Source organism: Phascolarctos cinereus, unplaced genomic scaffold (assembly GCF_003287225.1).
Source record: "Phascolarctos cinereus isolate Bilbo 61053 unplaced genomic scaffold, phaCin_HiC Scaffold_3;HRSCAF=262, whole genome shotgun sequence".
In the NCBI taxonomy this organism is placed as follows: Eukaryota; Metazoa; Chordata; class Mammalia; order Diprotodontia; family Phascolarctidae; genus Phascolarctos; species Phascolarctos cinereus.
In genome coordinates, this window is record NW_027555736.1 from 41173224 (window position 1) to 41195115 (window position 21892).

General features: G+C 46.0%; 1 protein-coding gene and 1 non-coding gene across 2 annotated transcripts in view; both read right to left on the reverse strand.

Moving 5' to 3' along the window:
• Positions 1–6478: 6478 nt before the first annotated feature.
• CWF19L1 (CWF19 like cell cycle control factor 1) overlaps positions 6479–21892 on the reverse strand; it is a 34836-nt gene continuing 19422 nt past the window's right edge. The window contains 7 exon segments of the mRNA XM_078150785.1: positions 6479–9998; positions 13122–13219; positions 18524–18627; positions 18630–18642; positions 19670–19879; positions 20446–20525; positions 20939–21050. Of these exon segments, the coding sequence (XP_078006911.1) occupies positions 9854–9998; positions 13122–13219; positions 18524–18627; positions 18630–18642; positions 19670–19879; positions 20446–20525; positions 20939–21050 (762 nt within the window). The 3' untranslated portion in view covers positions 6479–9853.
• LOC144456434 (small nucleolar RNA SNORA12) lies at positions 18808–18958 on the reverse strand. The gene has a single exon (XR_013485527.1). It is a non-coding gene; the product is annotated as a small nucleolar RNA SNORA12 (small nucleolar RNA).

Sequence of the window (21892 nt, forward strand, 5' to 3'; positions counted from 1 at the left end):
GGACTCTCTACTGTTGAGAGAGTAGCAGAAGTTGGAACTATGTCACAGAGGAGGGATCAGACTACAACTCATCCTAAAGGCAGTACCACCCAAAGGCATGTCTACAAAAACTCTCTGTGATGATTTCAGACATCTGAACTATGAGAAAACGGACCTGGTACAACATGGGTTCTTGCGGCCCTGGATGCCAGCAGATATATTCACAGGCAGGACCTGTGCTCAGTGTGATGAGAAGAAAGTGCCTCCGACTCAAACAGCTTACCTGGAGAGCAAAATGGAATAGCTGGGGCTGGTGTGACGGCACGTGTTGGCTCTGGAAAGGGATAGGAAAGATAATGGCCACACAATGACCAAGGGTACACACAACTCAGCAGGAAAGGGGATATGTGACTGCCCTTTACCCTTTCGGGTTAATTATAATACATATTTTAACTTGGGATCTACTTTGGTTTTCTGTTTTCTCATCTACAAAAAGGGGATGATAATCCTTGTGATACCTATTTCACAGCGAAACTCAAATGAGATAAAGCATGAAAAAGATTTTGTGAACTTTAAAATGCCACATAAATGCCCCTTATGATCATTATTGTTATTACATATGGCATCTAGGTGCTACCCATGCATAGAAACACAAATGTATATGCGCAAACATATATGTACACATGCACGCACACGCATTCCAATACAGATGTGAGTGTGTTTTCTCCCTAGTGATGGCTGCTTGGCCCGGTGGATTCTGTAGTGCTGGTTAGTTGGCCGGATGACTGGTGGATTCTAGAATCGTGGGGGTGGTCGGTTGGGCTGGGCTCTGCAGAGGGGGGAGGAGGCTGCTCGTTCTAGCAAGTCCTGTGAGCCAGAGTGGCGGGAGAAGGTTGTTATCCTAGGGGCACTGCAGACTACAGCTGGGGGGTTGTGGGCTTGGGTTTGCTCAGGGACTTTCACAGGCTGGAGCAGGGAGAAAAATGCCCTAAGTTGTAGCCTGTGAGGTGAAAAGGCGAGCTTGCTGTGCAGAGGAGAGGAGCATTGGAGGGGCAATGGACATGGACATTTAGGGCTAGATTTAGGATATAGGGAACCTTGGCTTAGGCCCAGCTCAGGGGCAGTTCCCAACCCTCAAGGCTTGGGGTTGGGAAGAGTTTGAGCTCATGCCAGACTCAGTGTCACAGGGCTCCACAGCTCTGGTTGGGTGAGGGCAAAGGGGATCACTTTAGTCAGGTCAGGCTCTGAGGTGGGGGACCAGAGATCTCTCAAGTTAGACTAGATGTACAGATGGGAGGAGGAGGTTCCTTGAAGGTTCAGGTCAGTCTGGGGGAGAGCAGATAAGAGCTCCCCCAGACTTTGGTTAGACATGGGTGAGGGGGGAAGAGTTCTCCCAAACTTGGTAGAAGACCAGCTAACAGCTCTGGTTGAGTCAGGGTAGGGGCAAGCAGCAGTGGCCTCAAGGTTGGGTTGGGATGCAAGGGGGTCAGAAGCATTCCTCCAAAGCTCTTGTTGGGCACTGGGCTGGGGGAACCAGGGATTTCCCATGGCTCTTCACAGCTGGGTAAAAAGACTTTGGTGACTCAAAGGCCTGGCAGGTTTGGCACATGTAGGAAAGGGGTGTGTGTGGGGGAATCCATAGGATGGCCTTGGGTCTCACATTTGGGAACTGAACATTGCAGTGGCTGCGCAGGCAGGAATAATTACTCTTCAGGGGGCTCAGGAACTGATGGCCAGTGTGAGGCGCAGCCACACAGGACAGGGGAAGACCACTGAGCAGCTCATGCCTACCTACAACTTAAATAAGCAGGGAGCTGGAGATGATGAACAGCCCTTCCTGGGTTACATCCTGCCAGGATGGGAGCAGAGGCAATATAGGCTCCAGGCCTGGAGCAGCCCTTATAGCAATCAACTGGTCCCTTCACCAGGTCAGCTTCAATTGTTTTCCTTCTCCTCTCTTTTTTTTTTTCCCTTGGAGTTCAGGGGAGAGTGGGATGTGAAGGGAGCACTTTCTCTACTGCTGAAGGGACTTGGAGAGTGTGTTTCAGAGGCAAAGTATCTGGCCTATAGCAATTAATACTTATTGACCAGCCCTCCCTTCCCCTCTTCCAGACACCAAGCCAAAAGGGACCGGATCTGTAATTGGATTGGTAGAACGCAGGGTGGCACCTTCTGTTTACCTTTTAAAGAGCTGCTGGGCTCAGTGCCTAGGACACTGAGAGATTAGGTCACCTGCTTGGGGTCACACAGCCAACACGTACCAGAGGCAAGACTTGAACTCAGGCCTTCCTGACTCCAAGCCAGTTCTTGATCCATGATGCCATGGCTACCTCAGAGACCTACTAGAAACTTAGAGGGCTGCTCACTCAGAAAAAGATGCATGAGAATGACCCGGAATGTAAGCATACCAGGAAGTGCCTGTGGAATTGACCTTTCAGGAACTTCCTAAGAAGGAACATGTCAAATTATTCAGTGTAATTCTATGTTAACGGGGCCCAGCAGCGGACAGCACACCAAGGCCTCAAGTCAGAAAGATGTGAGTTCAATTCCAGCCGCTGTGTGACCCTGGAGAAGTCATTTCACCTCTGCCTTGCCTCACTCAGTTTTCTCACCTGTAAAATGGGTAACACCTACTTCCAGGGTTGTGAGAATATATTGGGGAAGTTATGTAAATGGGAGGAGTTATGCAGTTAAGCCAATGGGATTTTTCTTTCCAACAGAGAAACACAGTCTTGGATTGCCAGATCCCTAGCAAGAAGCTTGGCTACTGAGATAAGCGGAAAGGCTGAATCAGAGCGCAGCATTTGGGCTGACTGCAGCTGGAGAGCATCCGGAAGTGGGCTCGTGCCCGCTGGGAAAGGGCTCATTGGCTCCCCTGCTTTTCCAAGCTCACCTTTGCACAGAATCTCAGGCTTGGAAGGGACCTCGGAGACTACCGAGTCCCACCGTCCTGGAACAAGAATCCCCTCCACCACAATCCCCAATTTGGCCTTGGCTTCAAAGACTTCCAAGGAAGAGGAAACCACTTTCTCTTGAGGCACTCCTTTCCGTTCTGGGACTGCCCTCCACGGAGCTCAAAGTGGTCATTCTGCAACCTCCACTCACTGCTCCTAATTTTGCCACCTCACCCCTCAACATCAAGCAGTCCCTCTCATTCCACCCACATGAGTCCTTCCAATACCCAAGACAGCTACCATGTTTCCAAGTCTTCTCTTTGCTGGGCGAAATATCCCCAGGTTCCTTCAAATGATCCTCTTATGGCACGGTCTCAAGGCCTCTCACCATAATAGTGACCCCTCCTACGTCACCCTCTAGCTTATCAATATCCTTCTTAAAATGTGGTGGCTATTTGCTGTTCACAATGATGTGGGCTGTGCCTTCACCTCCCTAGTTCTGGACACTGCCAGTATTATGCTTCCAGTCTTAGTTCACTTGGGGCTTTAGTGGTCATGTGGCATTTGCTTTCCTGACAATCTGAGCACCCTCTAACGCAGTTGATGGGACTTTGGCTTCTTCTTGTGGTCAATTGTCTCACTGGACTGGGAACTGCTTCCTGGTGCCCTGGCAGGTGAAGGAGCCAGGGCAGGGGGCTCTAGAAAAGGCTGGCTTCTCAAAGTTATTGTCACTCGGGCTCTGTTTCGTTGGCCGCGTCTCCCTCTTGTGTAGCACTTCTGGGCATATGAACTGAAGAAGGCGGTAGTGACAGACACAGAACCATAATGGTTCCTGAACATCTTGCTGTTTTCTTCCAAGTTCTCCCCAGAACAGATTGGAAAATGGGCAAATTGTCCCTGAGTTCATGAATTGGGCTTGTGGGCTTGGGAGGTGGAGCCATGATGGGTCTTCTCAGGCTGCCCTCCTTGGGACCTGCGGGGGACTGCTGACGTGATGGGGGGGTGGCAGACTGGGCGTGGCTCTAGGTCCAATTCCACTGTCTACTGAGTCATGTCTGGGGCAACAAGGATGGTGCTCAGTGTTTGGCTTTCCCGATTCCCCGGGTTTATTCACTGTAGCACTGCGCAGCTGGTGGGTTAGGTATGGGGAAGGGAATAACCTGGCCCAGCAGTTTTCCTATGCCCTATGAACCTCAGGGACAAGTGCGAGCTCAGCTTCTATTAACAACCCTCTCACTCAGCCTGACAACAAAATCCTCTGGAATCCTGTTGGTGACCAAGGCCTAAACAAACACTATTAATGGCTATTGCATCAAAGCAATCAGGGTGTTTTCCCACTCCCCTAGCTCCCTGAGCTCTAATGAGGAAAGCTCTGAACCTGAAGGTCCCTTTTATCCCTGTTGGGACCTTATCAAGCTCTTGAAGGCTTTCTGGTGCTATGCAAAACCCTCTAAGACCTGGCTGCAAAGGCTGCAGCCTTATAAGGGGAAGCTATGGCTGGGCGGTATCTGTGAACCCCACTAGAGCTACTTTTCAGTGCTTTGGGGAAATTCAGCCCCTATAACATCCTTGGAGTTCTGCTGGGAAAACTGTTATATTGGAAAGCAATCTTAGTTTTTCTGAGGGAACCAGTGATACTTAGCAAGAGCTACCAGGGAAAGAGCACTATGGCACAAAGTGGCTCTTGGAAGGAGTACCAGTGTGGAGAAGCAAACCGCAGATTTCCCCATTTGCTGGATTCCCACCCAGGGCAGTACTGTAAGTCACAGAAATTACTCAGATCTCTGGAGGGTGAGGTGCCTACTGGGGGTGTATTGACTCTCTTCAGGCTTGGGTGCAAGCTTTGTGCATGCCTTAATTGCAAATAAAACTGATATCTTGAGTCTTGTGAGCCTGAACACTTTTAAGTGGATCTGGGGGCTGAGGAAAAGTACTTAATTTAACCCTGATGTTCTCAGGCTATCTAGCTGAAAGCACTGAGTCAAAGTCAAAGGTTCTTGGTGTCTCAAAGTTACTGCCACATGGATTACATTATATTCACTTTTCTCTCAATTCCTTAGAATAGCTGTTTTTTAAAACTCTAACCTTGCCTCTATAGAGAATTAAAGAATATTTGGGAAACTGGATTTGGAGGGCCTAGGAATGCTCTGAGCTCCTTGGAGTCTGAAGACCAGATCCTAAATAGGCACCCAGAGGGAGACAGTGAAAGAAGAAAACGGGAGCTTTGGCATTTGAGGACCACCTGTACCAATCCAACCAAGCCACGTCTTTACAAGGTCTAAAAGGAGCCTAACACTAGGCATGGGGGCAGGAATGAGGGAATCAAGTTATTCTACTGAATGGTTAAATGAATGGATTCTATCACCACCACCACCACCACCTGATAGTTCTTTTCTTCCTTTGTTTAGTGAACTCATTCTCCAGACAAGGTTCAATGGAGGAATCCACCCTTCAGCTTACATGGGGCTACTGGACCTGCAACCACTTCCCTCAGACCCTCAGGATATGAAGGATGCACCTGCCAGTCCCATGCATGCAGGGAAAGTTTTTCAATCCCAACCCACAACTTCTAGGGTCTGTGTGTCTGCCATGAGAGGACTGCCTCTCATGGGACTGTCTGTGGGGCTGCTGCTCTGGGTGTCATGGAAATTCCCTCCAGCATCTATACAGGAGATATTAGAAAGAAACACAGACTCAATGACTATTTTGTATTTGTAGCCTCACTCCACTGCACACAATAGATGATTAATAAATGCTTATGGAACTGTTGAATGTAAGCGCTAAAATAACAGACACATGATTTTGGACAGTATAGCTTGAAAAATGCTCCAAATCACTAATAAAAGAAGAAATAGATAAAACTATGGGATTTCCACTACACACCTGTCCGACTGAAAAAGATGACAAAAGAGGAAAATGGCAACTGTTAGAGGGACAGTGGGAGGGCAGGCGGCACACTGATATGTTCTTGGTAAAGCTGTGAATTGGTCCAACAATCAGCAAAGAAATGGAGAACTATGCCCCCAAAGTCACTAGTGTGTGTATTCTTTGAATTCAACAATATCACTACTTGGTGTACACACCAGAGAGTTCAAAAACAGAGGAGAGGATCCCTATACACAAAAACATATCAGCACTTTATGCTGTGCCAAAGAGTTGGAAACAAGATTATTGCCTCTGAAATGGACTAAACAAACCGGTGTACAGGCAAACACAGTGGAATGTAATAATGACACAAGAAATGACAAACATGATAGATTCACTGAATGCAGGAACTGATCCATGGTGAAATAAGAAGAAACAGAACCATTTACACAATGACCACAACCATACAGAGGAAAACAACTTTAAGGACATAAGAGCTCTGGTCAATTCAGTGACTATGACTTGATTTTAGAACACTGATGATGAAACATGTCCTATGTCTTGGCAGAGAGAGACGATGAACTGCAGGTGAAGAACTGGGAGACACGGTCTTAGATAACGACCAATATGTCGATTTATTTTGCTTAACTAATTTGTCAAGTGGGAGAGGAAAGGATGAGGTAGTGGGTAGTGATACAGTAGGGGGAAAAAGCATCATTAAACATTAAAAACAAGAAAAATTCAGAAGGGGATACAAAGCAATTTTATTACAATCCTGTTTAACAACCTACACTTTAAAAATTGCACAAGATAAATTTTTTGATTCATATGTAATCCTCTTTTCTATTTTGAATACTGACACACTTGTGTTAATGATTTCTAAATTCATAATAAAAAAAGAAGAGTTAGTTTTAAAAGGGCCCAGATGAAAAGCAATGATATTCACTTCTATTTTGTGTTGATCAGACCACGTTTGCAGTGTTGTGTTCTTTTCTGGGCACATTTTAAGAGGAAATTTGGCAAGCTGGGGGATGACCATCACAGGGAGAGAAATAACCAAGTCATCACATAGGCACACTAATTCACTACTGGCAGAGCTGTGGATTGGTCCAACCATTCTAGCAATCAATCTGAAACCATGTGAAAAAAAAATTACTAAACTGATTATACCCCTTTATGTGGCAATTCCACTAGATTTCTATACATAGCAAAACATTCACAGTAGAACTTTTTGTAGCAGCAAAATAATGCATGCATGCAAAATAAGTACCCACTGAACAAGGAATGGCTGAATAAACTGTGATTTGTGTATGTAACAGTATTATTGTACCAGAAGAAATGAGTATGAGGAATTCAGAGAAACATGGGAAGACCTGCATGAACAGATGAAGTAAAGCAGAAAGAACAATACAGACAGCCAGTGCAACGATCTAGCAGAAGATACCACGAAAATAATCCAGAACAAATGAAATAATCAAGACTGTTTCCCAATGAGTGAAGTTGGAACCCATCTCTCTGCCTTTGGTGGGGCAGTGGCGGACTAGCATTAAACCATAAAGACTTGCAGATCTATTTCTCTAGCTCTGACCTCTCTCCTAACCCCAGTCTTGAATCCCCAGCTGTACTGGACATCTGAAACCTGATGTGTCCAAAACAGAACTCAGTATCTTTCCCCTCCAAACCTCCCCTTGTCCTAACTTTGGAGGCTGCCACCATTCTTTCAGTCATGCAGGTTCCCAAATCAGGTGTCCACCACAACTCCCCTCTCTCTCTCTCACATCCCACCTCCCATCTAATTAGCTGCCAAATCCTGCAAATTCTACCTTCCTAGCATTTTTCCTACACACCCCCTTTTCAATTTTTTGGTTCTTGCTTTCTCTTGTGGGTGGGTGACCCTCAAAGGTTACACAATATACACATACATTAAACTTATGTAATACCCTCATTTACATATACACACAATATCATACTTATATAATATATAAGATGCTGTGTGCGTGTGTAAAGTCTGGCACATGTTACCAAGACAGAAAGCCTTCTTGTATGGGCACAGCAAATGGACTCTGTGCCTGTTATCTGAGGACCTGCCTAGTTTGAAAAGGTTCATTACAACCCTCTTTGAATGCTGCAATATCCACACACATTTATTTATTTTGGTCATATCACGCCATGAGGGCCACCTGCTAAGTGTGAAGAGATTGTGCTCATCATCATGGAAGGGCTGATTACTTCTAATGAAAGGCATGGGCATTTTAACAAGATAGAGCTGGAACAAGCTCTATCTAAACACAATGGAGGTGTTCCGACCAGGGCTTGGACTCAATGAGCACAGGAACCCAAGGACAAAGGGAACGTCTAAAGAAAACGGTCAGTTTGTCCAAGTTATTCCCTCCACAGTCCCCTCTCCTACCCCTCCTGCCCTGAACATGGAAAGTTCACACCCTTTAGTGGATCAGCACTGGGTAAATAAATACTCTAGTATTTATTATGCGGCCTGACCAGATGATCTCTACAATGCCTTTGCGTTTGAACAGTCTGTAAGTTAGTCAGGCAGCATTTGTTAAGCACTTACAGCCCCTTCTACCACCCTCCAGCCCACCTTTGTGGCTCATGGACACTCTTCCTCCCCCAGGCTGTGTTGGTCCAGCCTGCAGGAGGACTCGTCTCCTCTTTCCTTTAGAATCTCCTTTGGGATCCGGCATTTCTTCCCTGCCTCTTCTCTAAAGCACCTGCAGAGGATCAGCCTTCCTCCAGGTCTAGATCTTGCTGATTCCACCTGACAATCACATCGTGCCTCGGTGTACTGGGCTAGGCACCAGGAATCCAAAGACCAGATAAATAGCCCCTGCCTTCAAACAGCTGAGAGGTTTTTCTTAGTGATGAAGAGATTCATTTCCTAAGACTTATCTCTGCCACACTAGGTACCCTCTGACATCATTTTGCCAAGTTCAGAATGACTTTATCCATGTGTCACTTCTAAAGTCCTTTTGGGGTATGAAACCTGGGTTCTCCCTCATAAGCCTGCATGAGGCAGCAGAATGGTATAGTTCCTAAACTGCAAGAGCCCCACATCCCTGAAGCAAAGATGGACTGTTTTACCAGCCACAAACAGAACCAAAGCCAGGGGTCAACGCACCTGAGGCAGCCTCAGAAGCCAGAGGCCACCCCTTCTTTCCTGGGATGCACGTGTCATCCCATCCAGCCCTTTCCCCAAAGGTCTCCCTTTATAATAAATCTCTCCTCTCCAACGGAAGGCTCATTTAGCCTCAAGGCTACCATAGTATATTCTGCAATCTTTGCTTCTCTCTTTAAAGCTTATTCCTCTTTATCTCACATCAGTAACTTTACTTCTTGCTAACCCTTTTCCAAACTGGCTTCTCTTACATCCTCCAGGCCAGCCCACTCCAGGCCCAGATAACCAGCAATGAGTCCCTGGAATACTGGTGCCACATTTCCTGCTATGAAAAGTTTGGGCACAGAATAGAACCATAATCCTCACAGCTTTCCTTAAGTGACTGGGTTTGTTACTGGACCTCACACCCTTGCACTCTAAGCCAACCTTCCAGCTCGGTTAACTCCCCATGGCTCCCAGAGTTCTATACCACAAACATCCCTGCCTGATATGCCCTAACATCACCCTTCCTCTTGCCCTGGACTTCACTGAAAATAGGGAGGTAATTTGCTTTCCTTCAACCTAGGGCTACAATTAGTTTGTGGTAAGAGCCTTCTCAATACTCCATTAAGAATGACCTTGGCCAACGAGTCAAATGTTACACTGAGTACCCCTTCAGCAAAGTAAATTTTATTTTGGTACTTTAAAAAAATACCAAAATATTAATAACAGCTAGTTGTAATAAAGGTATAAAAGAGATGTTTATTAGCAGACAAGGATATTTGTTCTGGAAACTGCTTCATTCCTACAAACAGCAATCCTGACTCCTCTGCCAGAGGTAACCTCATGTCTCTAACCCTCACTGCTCACAAGGCAACTCTCAATGGCGGGAACACCAAAGATGTGGCTTATGGTACAGAGAATATGTTTCAAAGGACCAGGAAACCTGAGCCTGACACACCACTGGTTCTACCTTGGAACTGTGGAAACGGCTCCTCATCGATCAGTCCTCCTGGGCAAAGTCAAAGGGTTGGAAATGCTTTCGGAACAAGCGAGCGAGAGCTTCTTCCTCTTCTCGGCTACGAGGGCACTGCCTCCAGTCAGACTTGTCGGGAATGTTGAGGATGGCCTCACTTGCCAAAACCTCCCTGTAAAGAACAAGGCATGTCAGAGCAGCCTCAGCTGAGAGGCCCAGGGGCCATTACTCCAATTACTCACCAATGTAAACTTTCTCCCTCCACCCACACTGGCTTCATGTTTGCCTACAATAACCATTTCATCAACACAAAGGACTATTTCTAAGGCCCTGGGCTGGGTTCCAAGGAGAGGGCAGAGACAAATCAGACCTGCTCCCTAGCCCTGAAAGGGGCTCCTGGTCTGCTACGGGAGATAAGAGATGTATAAAAATGACCACAGCAGAACACAGAATGTGATAAGTGCGTTCAAGAGGTATAAACAAGGTCCTGTGAGGATGCACAGAAGGGAGAAGTCACCTCCTGCTGAGGGGATAGATTTCATGGGGAACATTTGGGCTAGGCTGAAAGTGGAAGAAATGATAAGGCTGAATGAATAAGAAGAATGAGGAGAGTGGGATGTGATCTGATAGGAAAAACACAGGACTGAGAGTCAAGAGACCTATGTTCCAGTCCAGGCTCTGCTTGACCTTTTTGCACCTCACTTTTATTTATCTGTACAATGCAGGGGCTGGACTAGGTTACCTCTAGGGTCCCTTGCAGCTCAAATACTCTATGGCTTTGTTGGTGGCATTGGGAGGGTCTGGCAAATAAAGAGCAGGTTTGGGAGGAAAAAGAATGAATCCAGTTTTCCATAGTGATGGTGAGGTAAAGGCAAGAAAACCAGTTGAAAAAAGTGAAGAAGCCAGCTGGAAAATAGGGCCCGAGTTGAGGCCAGTGGAGCTATCTGGGGAAGATATCTGCAGAGGATTAAATGGAAGGGTAAAGAATCTAAACGCACTAGTAGAGGGGAGGGGGGCTGATGCTTTCTTGATCAAACATTCCCTAACTTCTAGCTAGAAATGGCAATTCTCTGATGTTTGGATAGCACTTAAAGATGCACCATCATCTACAGCCAGGGAAGGTATAATCCATCTTGTCAGGAGCAGAGAGCAATGAAAAAATACTGAGGTTAAGCCCGGGTAGCCTAGGTGTCTGATGCCCTGCATGAACGAATGGACTTAACAAGTTAAGGATCCGAGGGCCCACTGTAATCTGATCACTGTTTCCTCTTCATTCACTTCGTGTGTGCCACTGCATGTGGCTAGGCTGATCCTTCTGGAGAGACCAGCTTTCACTGAAGAGCCACAGCAAAAATCCAGGGCCTGATGGCCTTCTCAAGGAGAGCGGGGTTACTAACTGACATTTCGTCAAGTTCCCACGATTATACTTCTTCCTTCTTCACCTTTGCCCTTTATCTGAGTCAGGGCCAAGTTGTGCTGATTCTACCTCAGTAACTTCTCTCGCCCTGTCATCCCAGTGCCACTACCTTAGCTCTCCAGCACCCCCTCTCACCTGCTCCGCTCCAACAGCCTCCCAACTGGTATCTAGCTGTCAATCTCTCCTTCACAGACCTACTGAGATAACCCACCTCGGTACCCTAACACCCAGGCATGTCATTGCCTGCTCGAGGATCTCTCCTGCCTCACAGGAGAAAATACAATCTCCTCTGACTTTTAAACAAAGTCCTTCACAATCTGACTCTGACCACCTCTCCAGCACATATGTCCCCTTCCCCTATGCATCTGATGTTCCAGCTCCAGCGGCCACGTTGTGGTTCCTTGTACATGATGTCCAACTATGACTTTCAGGCACTGACACAAACTGTCTCTCATGCCTGAAATGCTCTCTCTTTATCTCTGCCTCTGGGGATCCCTAATTCCTCCAAAGCAAGGAGAGAACTCCAAGCCTAAAATCAAGAAGACCTGAGTTCAAATCCAGCCTCAGACAGTTGCTAGCGGTGTGACTCCAGGCAAGTTAACTTCACCTCTGTCTCAGTTTCCTCACCTGTAAAATGGGGACAATAACAGCACCTATGTCCCAAATTGTTGTGAGGATCAATGAGATAATCTTAGCATAGCCCCCTGGCATGCAGCAGGTACATAATAAATACTTATTCCTTTCTCTTTCCCCTTTTCTAATAAGAACACATCTTTGGTGTTCATGCTCTTTCTTTCCTTGCGCATTAACTCACCTGTTTATGTGCTATGTCCCCAGCCAAATGTAAGGGACTATTGTCCATCTTGCCTCTGTATGTCAGAGGCTTATTTAGCACAGGGCCTTACTCTTAATAAATGCTAAGGAATGGAAGTTAATGATTACTCTCCTTTGATGTCTGTAGAGCAGTATCATCATCATCATCACTAACATTTACATATGGTGCTTTAAAGGTTCTGCAAAGTGGCTCGTAGACTATATCATTTGACCCTCACAACCACCATGCACATTTCCTCCATTTTACAGATGAGTAAACTGAGGACAAGACATCTGACTCCTGGTCCTGTTCTCCATGCACTAGCCCATGCTGCCCGTCTTCTAGCAGAAATCTTCAAATCTTCAAACCTACAGTCTCTCTTTCTCTGAACACTTATTATATACTCACTGCCTCTACTGCACAATTTAGCATATTAGATAGGAGGACAAGTTATTTACATGCCCCAAATTGAAGTTATTCATTCTCTTTCCCTCCAGACTTCCTTACTGGGGTCAAGGGCACTCCCATCCACTCTGACATCAAGACCTACAACTTCAATGTCATCCTCAACTCCTCCGTCTCTCCTGAGCCACTGCCAAATCTTGTCATTTCTACTTTCAAAAAATCTCTCCTGTATGTCTTCTTTTCTCCACTCCTATGGCCACAGCCTCAGATCAGGCCCTCATTACCATTTATAAATATTCAGTTGTATTTCATTTTCAGTTCCAGATCCTGTCCTCCAGTCACCCTTGTTCCCTCATTTTCTCTCACCTGGACTACTGCAATAACCTCCTAATGGTCTCCCCTGCCATAAGTCTCTCCCTACCTGAACCCATTCTCCACTTGGCTGCCTGGCTGGTATTTCTGATGATCTTACCACAATCCGCTTCTGCTGTGGATTACAGCTACTGCCTTACATATGGTCTCTCCTACTGAAATGGAAACCACCTGAAGAAAGGGATTCTGCCCTGTTCATTTCTGTATCCCTGAAGTGAGTGCTTAACACATAAATGTGCCCAATGAAGTGGTGGTGAAAAATGAAAATAAATGAAAAAAAGACAAACCTTCCAAAATGTAAAGGAAAACTCTTCTTAATTCTGTGGAAAAGTTTCTCTCCTGTGTCCAACTCCACGTAAAAATATGGTGCTCCAGGCTGTGCAATCTATGACAAAGAGAGTTCTTGAAGTAAGTGCAACAACGGCAGAGACAAACCGGCCCAGAGCTCTTGGAAGCTGAATTCTGCTATTCAACAAGGACAATCATTCCCCTGGTTATTGCAAAGCAACACTGTAAGACTGGTGACAGAGCTGGGGTCCCCACTTCTCACATGCTCCCTCAGAGAGTCCAGTTCCAGCGTGAGGACCAGGCCTTTGCTCTGAACTCATCTCTTGCAACAGCCCCAATCTTCCTCCAGAAACACAGGCCTGCACTACCCATCTGCCCGTTGAACATATTTATACAGACGTCCTAGTGTCAGTTGGTCAGACAGTCAAAAAGCACTTATCAAGCACCTACTATGTGCTAAGCACCGGGGATACAAAAAAAAGGGACTAAACAGTCCCACCCCCAGGGAGCTTGTGGTCTAGTAAGGGAGAAGACAAGCCACCAGGTACAGCCGAACAAGATACAGACAGGACCCCGTCTGGGTAACTTCAGAGGGAAGGCACTGAGTTCAAGGAGGCCTGGGAAAGGCTTCTTGCAGGAAGCAGGACTTAAGCTGAGACCTCTTGTGTAGGCCACAGTCAGGAGGCCAGCGTCACTGCTGCTGCTGGTTGCAGTTGTGTCTGACTCCCCGGGACCACATTTGGGGTTTTCTTGGCAGAGACACTGCAGTGGTTTGCCATCTCCTCCAGCTCGTTTTATAGATGAGGAAACTGAGGCAAACAGGATGAAATGATTTGTCCAGGGTCACACAGCTAGTAAGTGCCTGAGGCCAACGTGAACTCAGAAAGATGAGTCTTCCTGACTCCAGCCTGGTGCTCTGTGCACTATGGCGCCCCCTAGCTGCTGTTACCAGTGTCACTAGACAGAATATGTGGGAGGGTCTGGTGCAAAGAGTAAGAGGACTGCAAAGGTAAGTAGGGCCAGATGATAAAGGGCTTTAAGAGTCAAACAGAACATTTCATATATGATCTCGGAAATGACATTTAGCCACTAGAGTTTACTGAATGGGGGTGGGTGTGTGGGTGATATAGTCAGACACGCTTTTTTGGAAGATCAATCTGACAGCTGAATATCACTTCAAAATCTAAATTAATTGGCCAGTTCCCTGTTTATGCATATCAGCCTCTTCAGACAATTCTCCTATTTCCTTCTTGTGTTAGGACCTCTAGCACTTCTTGCTTGTAGCCTGAACTCTGGGCATGTAAGAGGAATCTGGTGAGAGAAGACTGGGGCAGTGAAGTGGAACCAGACTGTAAGTCTTAAATGCTGAGCTTGGGTTCCAACTTGATTAAGCATCAGGACCACAGGATGGCTGACCAGCAGAGCTCTCCTTCTGTGATACTGATCTGGCACCTGTGTGAAGGACACATCGGTGTGGACTGAGGATGGAGATGGAGACCAGCTAGTTAGGGATATACTGCAATAGTCCAGGCAAAAGGAGAGAGGAAGGCCTGGATTAGGGGATGCAGAAGGGACGGGCACAACAGATACCTTGGAAATGGAACAGATAGGACTTGGAAACTAACTGGATGCAGAGCTGTGAAAGAGAAACAGATCAAAGGCGATACAAAGGCTGCAGTAAGAGTGGTGATATTTTAAAAAGAAAGGGACAGAAGACGGAAACAAGGGTGAGCCACAGAGGATGAATATAAAACCATGACCTAGTCCTATAAATATAGTGTCAATAGTGGTAAAGCTGAGGCTGCCTAGGGAAATGACGAACAACAAAAGTTTTTTTTTTAAAGCCACATTGAGAAAAAGGAAGAGGATCATGGCAGGCACAGGATTACTGCTTACAGTGACCAGGACACAATAACTGACAACAGAGAGAAGGCAGAGCAGCTAACCTCTTGTTTTCATTCTCTCTACACGTAGAATGATCTTTGCATTAGAAATGGCAGGACAAAAATGGCCAATAGGGAGTTGACAGATAAGGTATGAGAAAATATTCCATTCATTCATTCATTCATTTATTTATTTACTGTGAGGCAATGGGGTTAAGTGACTTGCCTAGGGTCATACGACTAGTGAGTAACATGTGTCTGAGGCCACATTTGAACTCAGGTTCTTTTGACTCCAAGCCTTTATCCACTGTGCCACCTAGCTGCCCCAAGAGAAAATACTCTTAATGAATTCAGGTCACCCAGCCCAGACGAACCATATCGTTGGGTATTAAATGAATGAGCACATGTGACTGGTGAGGTATCACCAATATTTGAATGATGATGGATGGAAGAGGAACCACAGACCTGGAGAAGGGCATAATGTGGTCCCAATTTTCAAAAAAGTAAAGAGAACTAAGCCTGCAAATTTAACATTAGTATGACTTTGATTCCTTGAAAAATTCTAGAATGGATCATTAAAAGGATGGTTGATGAACATCTTGAAAAAGATGCTATTATAAAGAGCCAGCATGTCTTTTATAAAGGATAGATTATGCCAGACAAACTTCATTTCCTTCTGACAGTTATGAAACTAGCCCATCAGGGGAATGCTGCATATAGTTTTCCTAGATTTTAGCAAAACATTTAAGAAAATATCTCATGCTATTCTTGTGGAAAAGATGGAGAGATGTGGACTAGACAACAGGACAATTAGACGAATTTAGAACTGGATGAACTGCCAGATTCAGAAAAGAGTTATTAACGGTTCGGATGTCTACTCAGTACCTGGGCCTAGTAGAGCATCCCAGAATCAATCTGCGCTCCTCTACGAGGTTTCACATTTCTATCGATTACTTGGATAAAGGCTAAGATGGCACTTTCATTAAGTTTGTGGATGACACAGAGCTGGGGAGGTACAGCTAACATATTAGATGACACAATCAGGATACAAAAAGGTATTAAAAGGCCAAGTACTAAACTGAACCTGAGAAAGATAAGTGTAAAGTCTGACAGTGGATTCAATAAACTAATTTCACAAGTACATGATGGAGCAGTCACAATTAGACTGAAGTCCATCTGAAAAAAACTAGGGGTTCTAGTGGAATACATTAAGAAAGGCTGAAATTCTGCCCCGATAAGGCCAAATCTGGACTACTGTGGACAGTTCCGGGCACCAGATTAAGAAGGAAAGTGGACAGCATCCAGAGGATGCTACTTAGCTCGGAGAAGAAAAGATTTTGGGGCATGGGAGGGATTAGAACAAGACATCTGGGAGAGTTGTTAAAAAAAAAATTAAAGGCATGCCATGTGGCAGAGGCAGTATATTTGGTCTGTCTGGTCCCACAGGGCAGAAGCAGGAGCAATGGGTGAAAGTCCTCAGAAGTAACTTGAGGCTTGACAACAGAAAACACTTTCTAACACTGAGAGCTGTTCACAAGCGGGATGGGTTGTCTTGGGAAAAGGTGAGCTTCCATTCCTCGGAGGCTGTAAGATCACTTGCTGGGTATGTTCTAATAAAGATTCCTTTGGGCCATGGGTGGGCCTCGATGCCCCTGTGGTCCCTTCTAACTTCTGAAATTCTGTGACACATTCTGCTTCCACCACTCCCCGAACAGATCCTGTAAGTTTTTCTGTCTCCTATGCCGGGCATGCCCTCTTTGCTATCTCTGTCACTAACACTCCTGGCCACCCTTCAAAGCCAGATCAAAGCCAGCCTCCACGAAGACCTTCTCGGCTCCCCCAAAACAGAAGCGGCCCCTCCTTCTTCTGCACGCTGTACTTCTCACACACCTCCAGCTCCTTTGTATCAGAGCTATCTGTGTATATGCCATCTCTAAGGAGGTGTTGCTGGATTTGGACTCTGAGCTCTTGGTTTGCTTCTTGCTATCTGCATGACTTTGGGCAAGTCACTGAGTCTCTCTGGGCCTCCGCTTCTTCCTCTGCAAAAAGAGGGTTGCACCACATGACTGCTGAGATCCCTTCCAGTTTTAAATTTATAATCCTATGCTTCTTATTAGATAGAAACGTCCTTGAGGGAAGGAACTGGGACTGATTTTCGTATTCCCTGACTCAGTGGCTCGCTCAAAAGCAGTAAGAGTTTGTGAATATGAAGGGAATGTGGCTTACAAGCTTTCTCACCCACAGACCTTCCTCTCCATTCCCACGGATGCTGCATCTGGTCAGGCCCCGCCTGGACTGGTGTTGCGTCCTCTACCTGGTCTCCCAGACAGCCGTCTCTCCTACCCCCTGCCACCTGACCGACCTTCCTCACATCACGGCTCATTAACAAGCTAAGCGGGCTCAGTCACCCAAGTTGTGAGCTGCCGTCGGATGACTTGTCGCCTTCCTACTTGGCTCACACCGGTCCCCACATAAATGACTGCTCTCCCCTGACACAATCTTAGCTGTTCTTCTCCACACTCAGCTCAAGCTCCGCCTCCTCAGAGTCTCTCTGACCATTCCAGTTCATACGGAGCTCAACTTTTCTGAAGACTTCCCACAATACTTTTATCGGCTATATTATTCTATATTTAGCAGTCAGCACATATCATTTTATGACTAGTTACTTCACAACTGTTCACTTTTATACATGTGATCATGTCTCCCAAGAGGGCAGACTGTTTGTTTTCCTCATGTTATTCCCCTGCTCAGGAGCTTTCAGTGAGTCCCTAGTACATACAGGATAAAATCCAAACTCTACACAAGCTGTCTCCTGTCTTTTGAACCCTATCTGTTATCCTCAGCTACAGCGAGATTCCTAACCATCCCACAAACACGCCTTATGAAACTCGTCTTCTAAAGTATCCAACAAATAACACCATGAATATCTAAACTTCCACAACTCTGCTTCTACCCTGCCCTGCCTGGAGGTCCTTTCCACTCCTTCATCTGAACTCTACTCATCTATCAAGGCCCTTTTCTAGGAAGTGCATCACATTGCACCTCTAGGAAGCCTCCTCCGACTCCAGCGCACTCTTCTCCTTTGGCTCTTATCCTATATGGTCCAGTATTGTGAACTATGTTCTTTATGTCCCCAGAGTGCCTAGGACATTACCCTGCACGTAGCGGGCCTTGACATATTTTTTTTGACTACTGGCTTCTCTGCTGTCTTCCCTATCTATCCCACACTACCACTCCAAGGCAAAGTTGAGACAATGACAAAAGTAAATCAACAATCACCAGAGACCCAGCTGGGAGACACTGTGTTGCTGCCCCATCTAAGCACATCCAGGTTGCAGCCACACCCTGAGCCTGGCACAATCAGTGTCCCCTCTTCACCGTATTAAGACCACTTCTTAGAGCACTATCAGACCTGCTTGTGTGCTCTTCCTGCTTCTCAAAGTATATTCAGAGCAAAAGGGTGCCCGTGCACAGGGTAGCCCCCGGCCACATAAAGGGAGAGGGGCCTAGGGCCTCACCTGTTGGATATCTGAGTGTTCTGGGATTTCCAGCAGCTCGATCTGCTGCTCCTGGGCCTGGACGACGAAGGCCTCCTTGATGTCATCAGTGGTGCAGCAGCTGAGGGCACAGGAACAAGCTGGGGGGGAGAGCAGATGCCACCGGCTTTGGCCCCAGAAAGGAGGCCAGCAACAAACACATCACAGGGGTGAAGAAACACCCCTCAGTACAGCTTCTCCTCATCCCAGAGAGTGCACACTCCGTGGACTCTCTGTTAAGACTTAAACTCATGAGCTGAAGCACTGCATGTGGGAGCTACAGTAATCTCTGAAGTGGGGAGAGGCTCAGACATGGCCTGCCCATGCCCAAGACTGCTCGCTCCTGTGTTATCTATGTGGCAGAGTCAGGCCTATTTGACACTTAACAAACTGGCCAGAAAGAAAACTACCACACTGCTACAAGCACCTTATTTCCCTGAGCAGACTGTGACAAGGGCAGAGTCCATGCCTTTAGCCTGTATCCCCCTCAACGCCTTGCCTTACTCAGTAACAGCTGTTCAGCATTACCTTGGTTAGGTCCACAGCCCGTCAACAAGCTGAGCTGGCTTAGTTACCCACGCTCTGAGCTCCTGCTGGATGGCTTCTCGCCTTCCTACTTGGCTTACACTGGTCCCCACATAAATTCCTGCCCTCTCCTAGCCCCATCGTAACAAGTCTTCTCCATGCTCAGCTCACGCCCTACTTCCTTTTCAAAGTCTCTCTGACTACTCCAGTCCACACTGATACCATCTTTTTCTGAAGTCTTCCCATAATACTTTTATTGGCTGTATTAGTCTGTATTTAGCATTTAACACACACCCTTTTATGACATTTCTCCTACTGTTACTTCATGACTACTGACTTTTTAATTCATGTGATCCTTGTGTCCCCCAAAAGAGTGTCAGTCAAGAGGGCAGACCGTCTCTTTTCTTTCTCCACTAATGCTCCGGGGGTTTCTCTGGAACTATCACAGACCCAACAAAATGCTGCCAACAGAGCAGAAGCCCAGAAAGCACGGACTACGTCTTACAGAGCGGCCACCCCAGGGCTAAATGAACGCACGTATGAATCTGGGTCCCTCCAGGGATATCTGGGGTTCCCTTTCAGTGTTGGACCATACTTCCCCACCTGTAGCTGGAGGTGATGACTCTTATAATTCCTCTCAAACAGAACACATCGCTTCCCTTTGCTCTTAAAGAGCTGTCGCACTGCACACTTGTACTTTTCCACTTCTTCCACCACCTCTCTTGAAAGATCTACCACTGACTGGTAGTGGCCGATGGGCAAGATCAGAACATGATCATCACATAATCCACCTTTGGCCAGGGCAAGGTAGCACTGGAAAGGAAGGGCAAAAGCAGAAGAGTTAGGAATCCTTGTTCTTCTACAGAAGCCATTGAAGAGACTAGTTGGAAGGACTATCACCAAGGAAATAAGCAGGCCAGCCATCTCTCAGAGACTCCTCAGTAAGAGCTCACAAGAATTTAGAATTCTGACTGTGGGCATCTGTTCTGGATCATAAACCATAGCCACTCCTCGAAGTGCTAAAAAAACTGAAGAGGAGTTTGGCAGAAATTAGGGTTAGATTAAGACCTTGCACAATATACCCTAACGAACTCAAAATAGATGTGGGCTATGAATATAATGGAAATAGTGAGCATTTATATGTTTTAAGATTTGCCAAGTGCTTGCATACGTTCTATTATTTGGTCAAAATGACTATACAGGGTCATCTCATAAAATGATTAGAAAAGACTATCTATGATGGGATAGAAATAACAGAAACAAAGAAGGTCGTAAAAGACAGACAAATCTGACCATGTAAAACAGAAAAGAACATTGTGAAATATAACTTCACAAAACTCTACAGCGTCTATAAAAGGCTGAAGGGAGAAGGGACTCACATGTGTGCCAATGCTGACCACCAAATGCTTTTCCACTTCAGGACTGGCAAGACAGAACCAGCAGGGACCCAGGGGCTGAGCTTCATGTTGGGGAAAAAAACAAACAAACAAACAACAAACTGAAACACAAATAAGTGTTATGATGGCCCAAACACTAGAGTAACTCATTATCCTGTAGAGGGCAGTCCAGTCTGATCTCAGGTTACCCCACTGTGGCCTGCATGAAGCATGAAGCCCAGGCCTTCATTTTCCAAAGGCTTTGTTGCCAGAGTAGGCTGCTATTCAAAGAGAAGGCAACACTGTCACTGCCTGCCTCAGTTTCCTTATATCTAAATGTAAAACAAAGGGGCTGGACCAGAAGAACTGGAAGATCCCTTCCACCTTTGGTAATGACTTTCCTTTTCCATCTTCATATAACTGTTGTATAACACTGATTCCCTTATGTATCACAGATATAAGCTACTGTCTTATTACCCAGTTGTATGATACTTACATGGTTTCCGAGGTTGCTTGGGGGAAACACCCTTGCTGTCTCCCCCAGTGGACTGACGTTTCTTTCCCTGCTTTTTGCTTAAATCAAAGAAAAACTGACAAGCTGGTTCTTCCTGTGAAGTCCAAAAAACATGCAAACAGACATTTACTCAGCAGAGCGCTAGAACTAAAGTTGGCTCTGACATTTGTAAAGATATTGCTGCCTTCCTTCTCTTTTCTCCTGCCCTCTCTGCTTATTCTAGCGACAACAGTTGTTTGCCTTTCCATGCTCCTTCTATTCACACCTTTCCAGATTCCTGCAACCTCAATCCTCTGGCCACAAACAGCTACCAGTTCGACTCCTCTATCCCACTTTGGTGCCTTTGTCACATGCTTCCATATGCGTGAAATCTCCCTTTATCACTCCACTCCCTAAATCTCTACCTACTGAAACCCTACCTGAAATCTGCCATTCTCTCTTCCTTCAGCCCTGTCTCAAATAGTGAGGTGGTCCATCTTCTTGCTAAGCCAAGCCTGTCTATATATGCACAGGTGATCCTGTTCTACCCCCTCTTCTCCAGAAGATTACCTACTCTATCATCCCATTCTATCACGTCTCTTCAATCACTCCCTGTCTGGCTGTTTTCTTATTGCCTACAAACATTTCCATTTCTCCCCCATCCTCAAAAAATCCTTCACTTGATCCCCACTAGCTTTTGTCCCATTATCTCTCCTTCCTTTGGTGGTTCCTTGGGAAGACTATCTATAATCCTCTCCCTCTCTTTAATTCTCTGCAGCCTGGCTTCTGACCTCATAATTCAACTAAAAGAGCTATCTCCAAAGTTATTAATAATCTCTTAATTGCCAAATCTAATGGCCTTTTTTCAATCCTCATTTTTCTAGACTTCTCTGCAACCTAATCACTCTCCTGTGGCTCACCATCACCTCTAAGACCAAATAACTTCCATTTGGCACC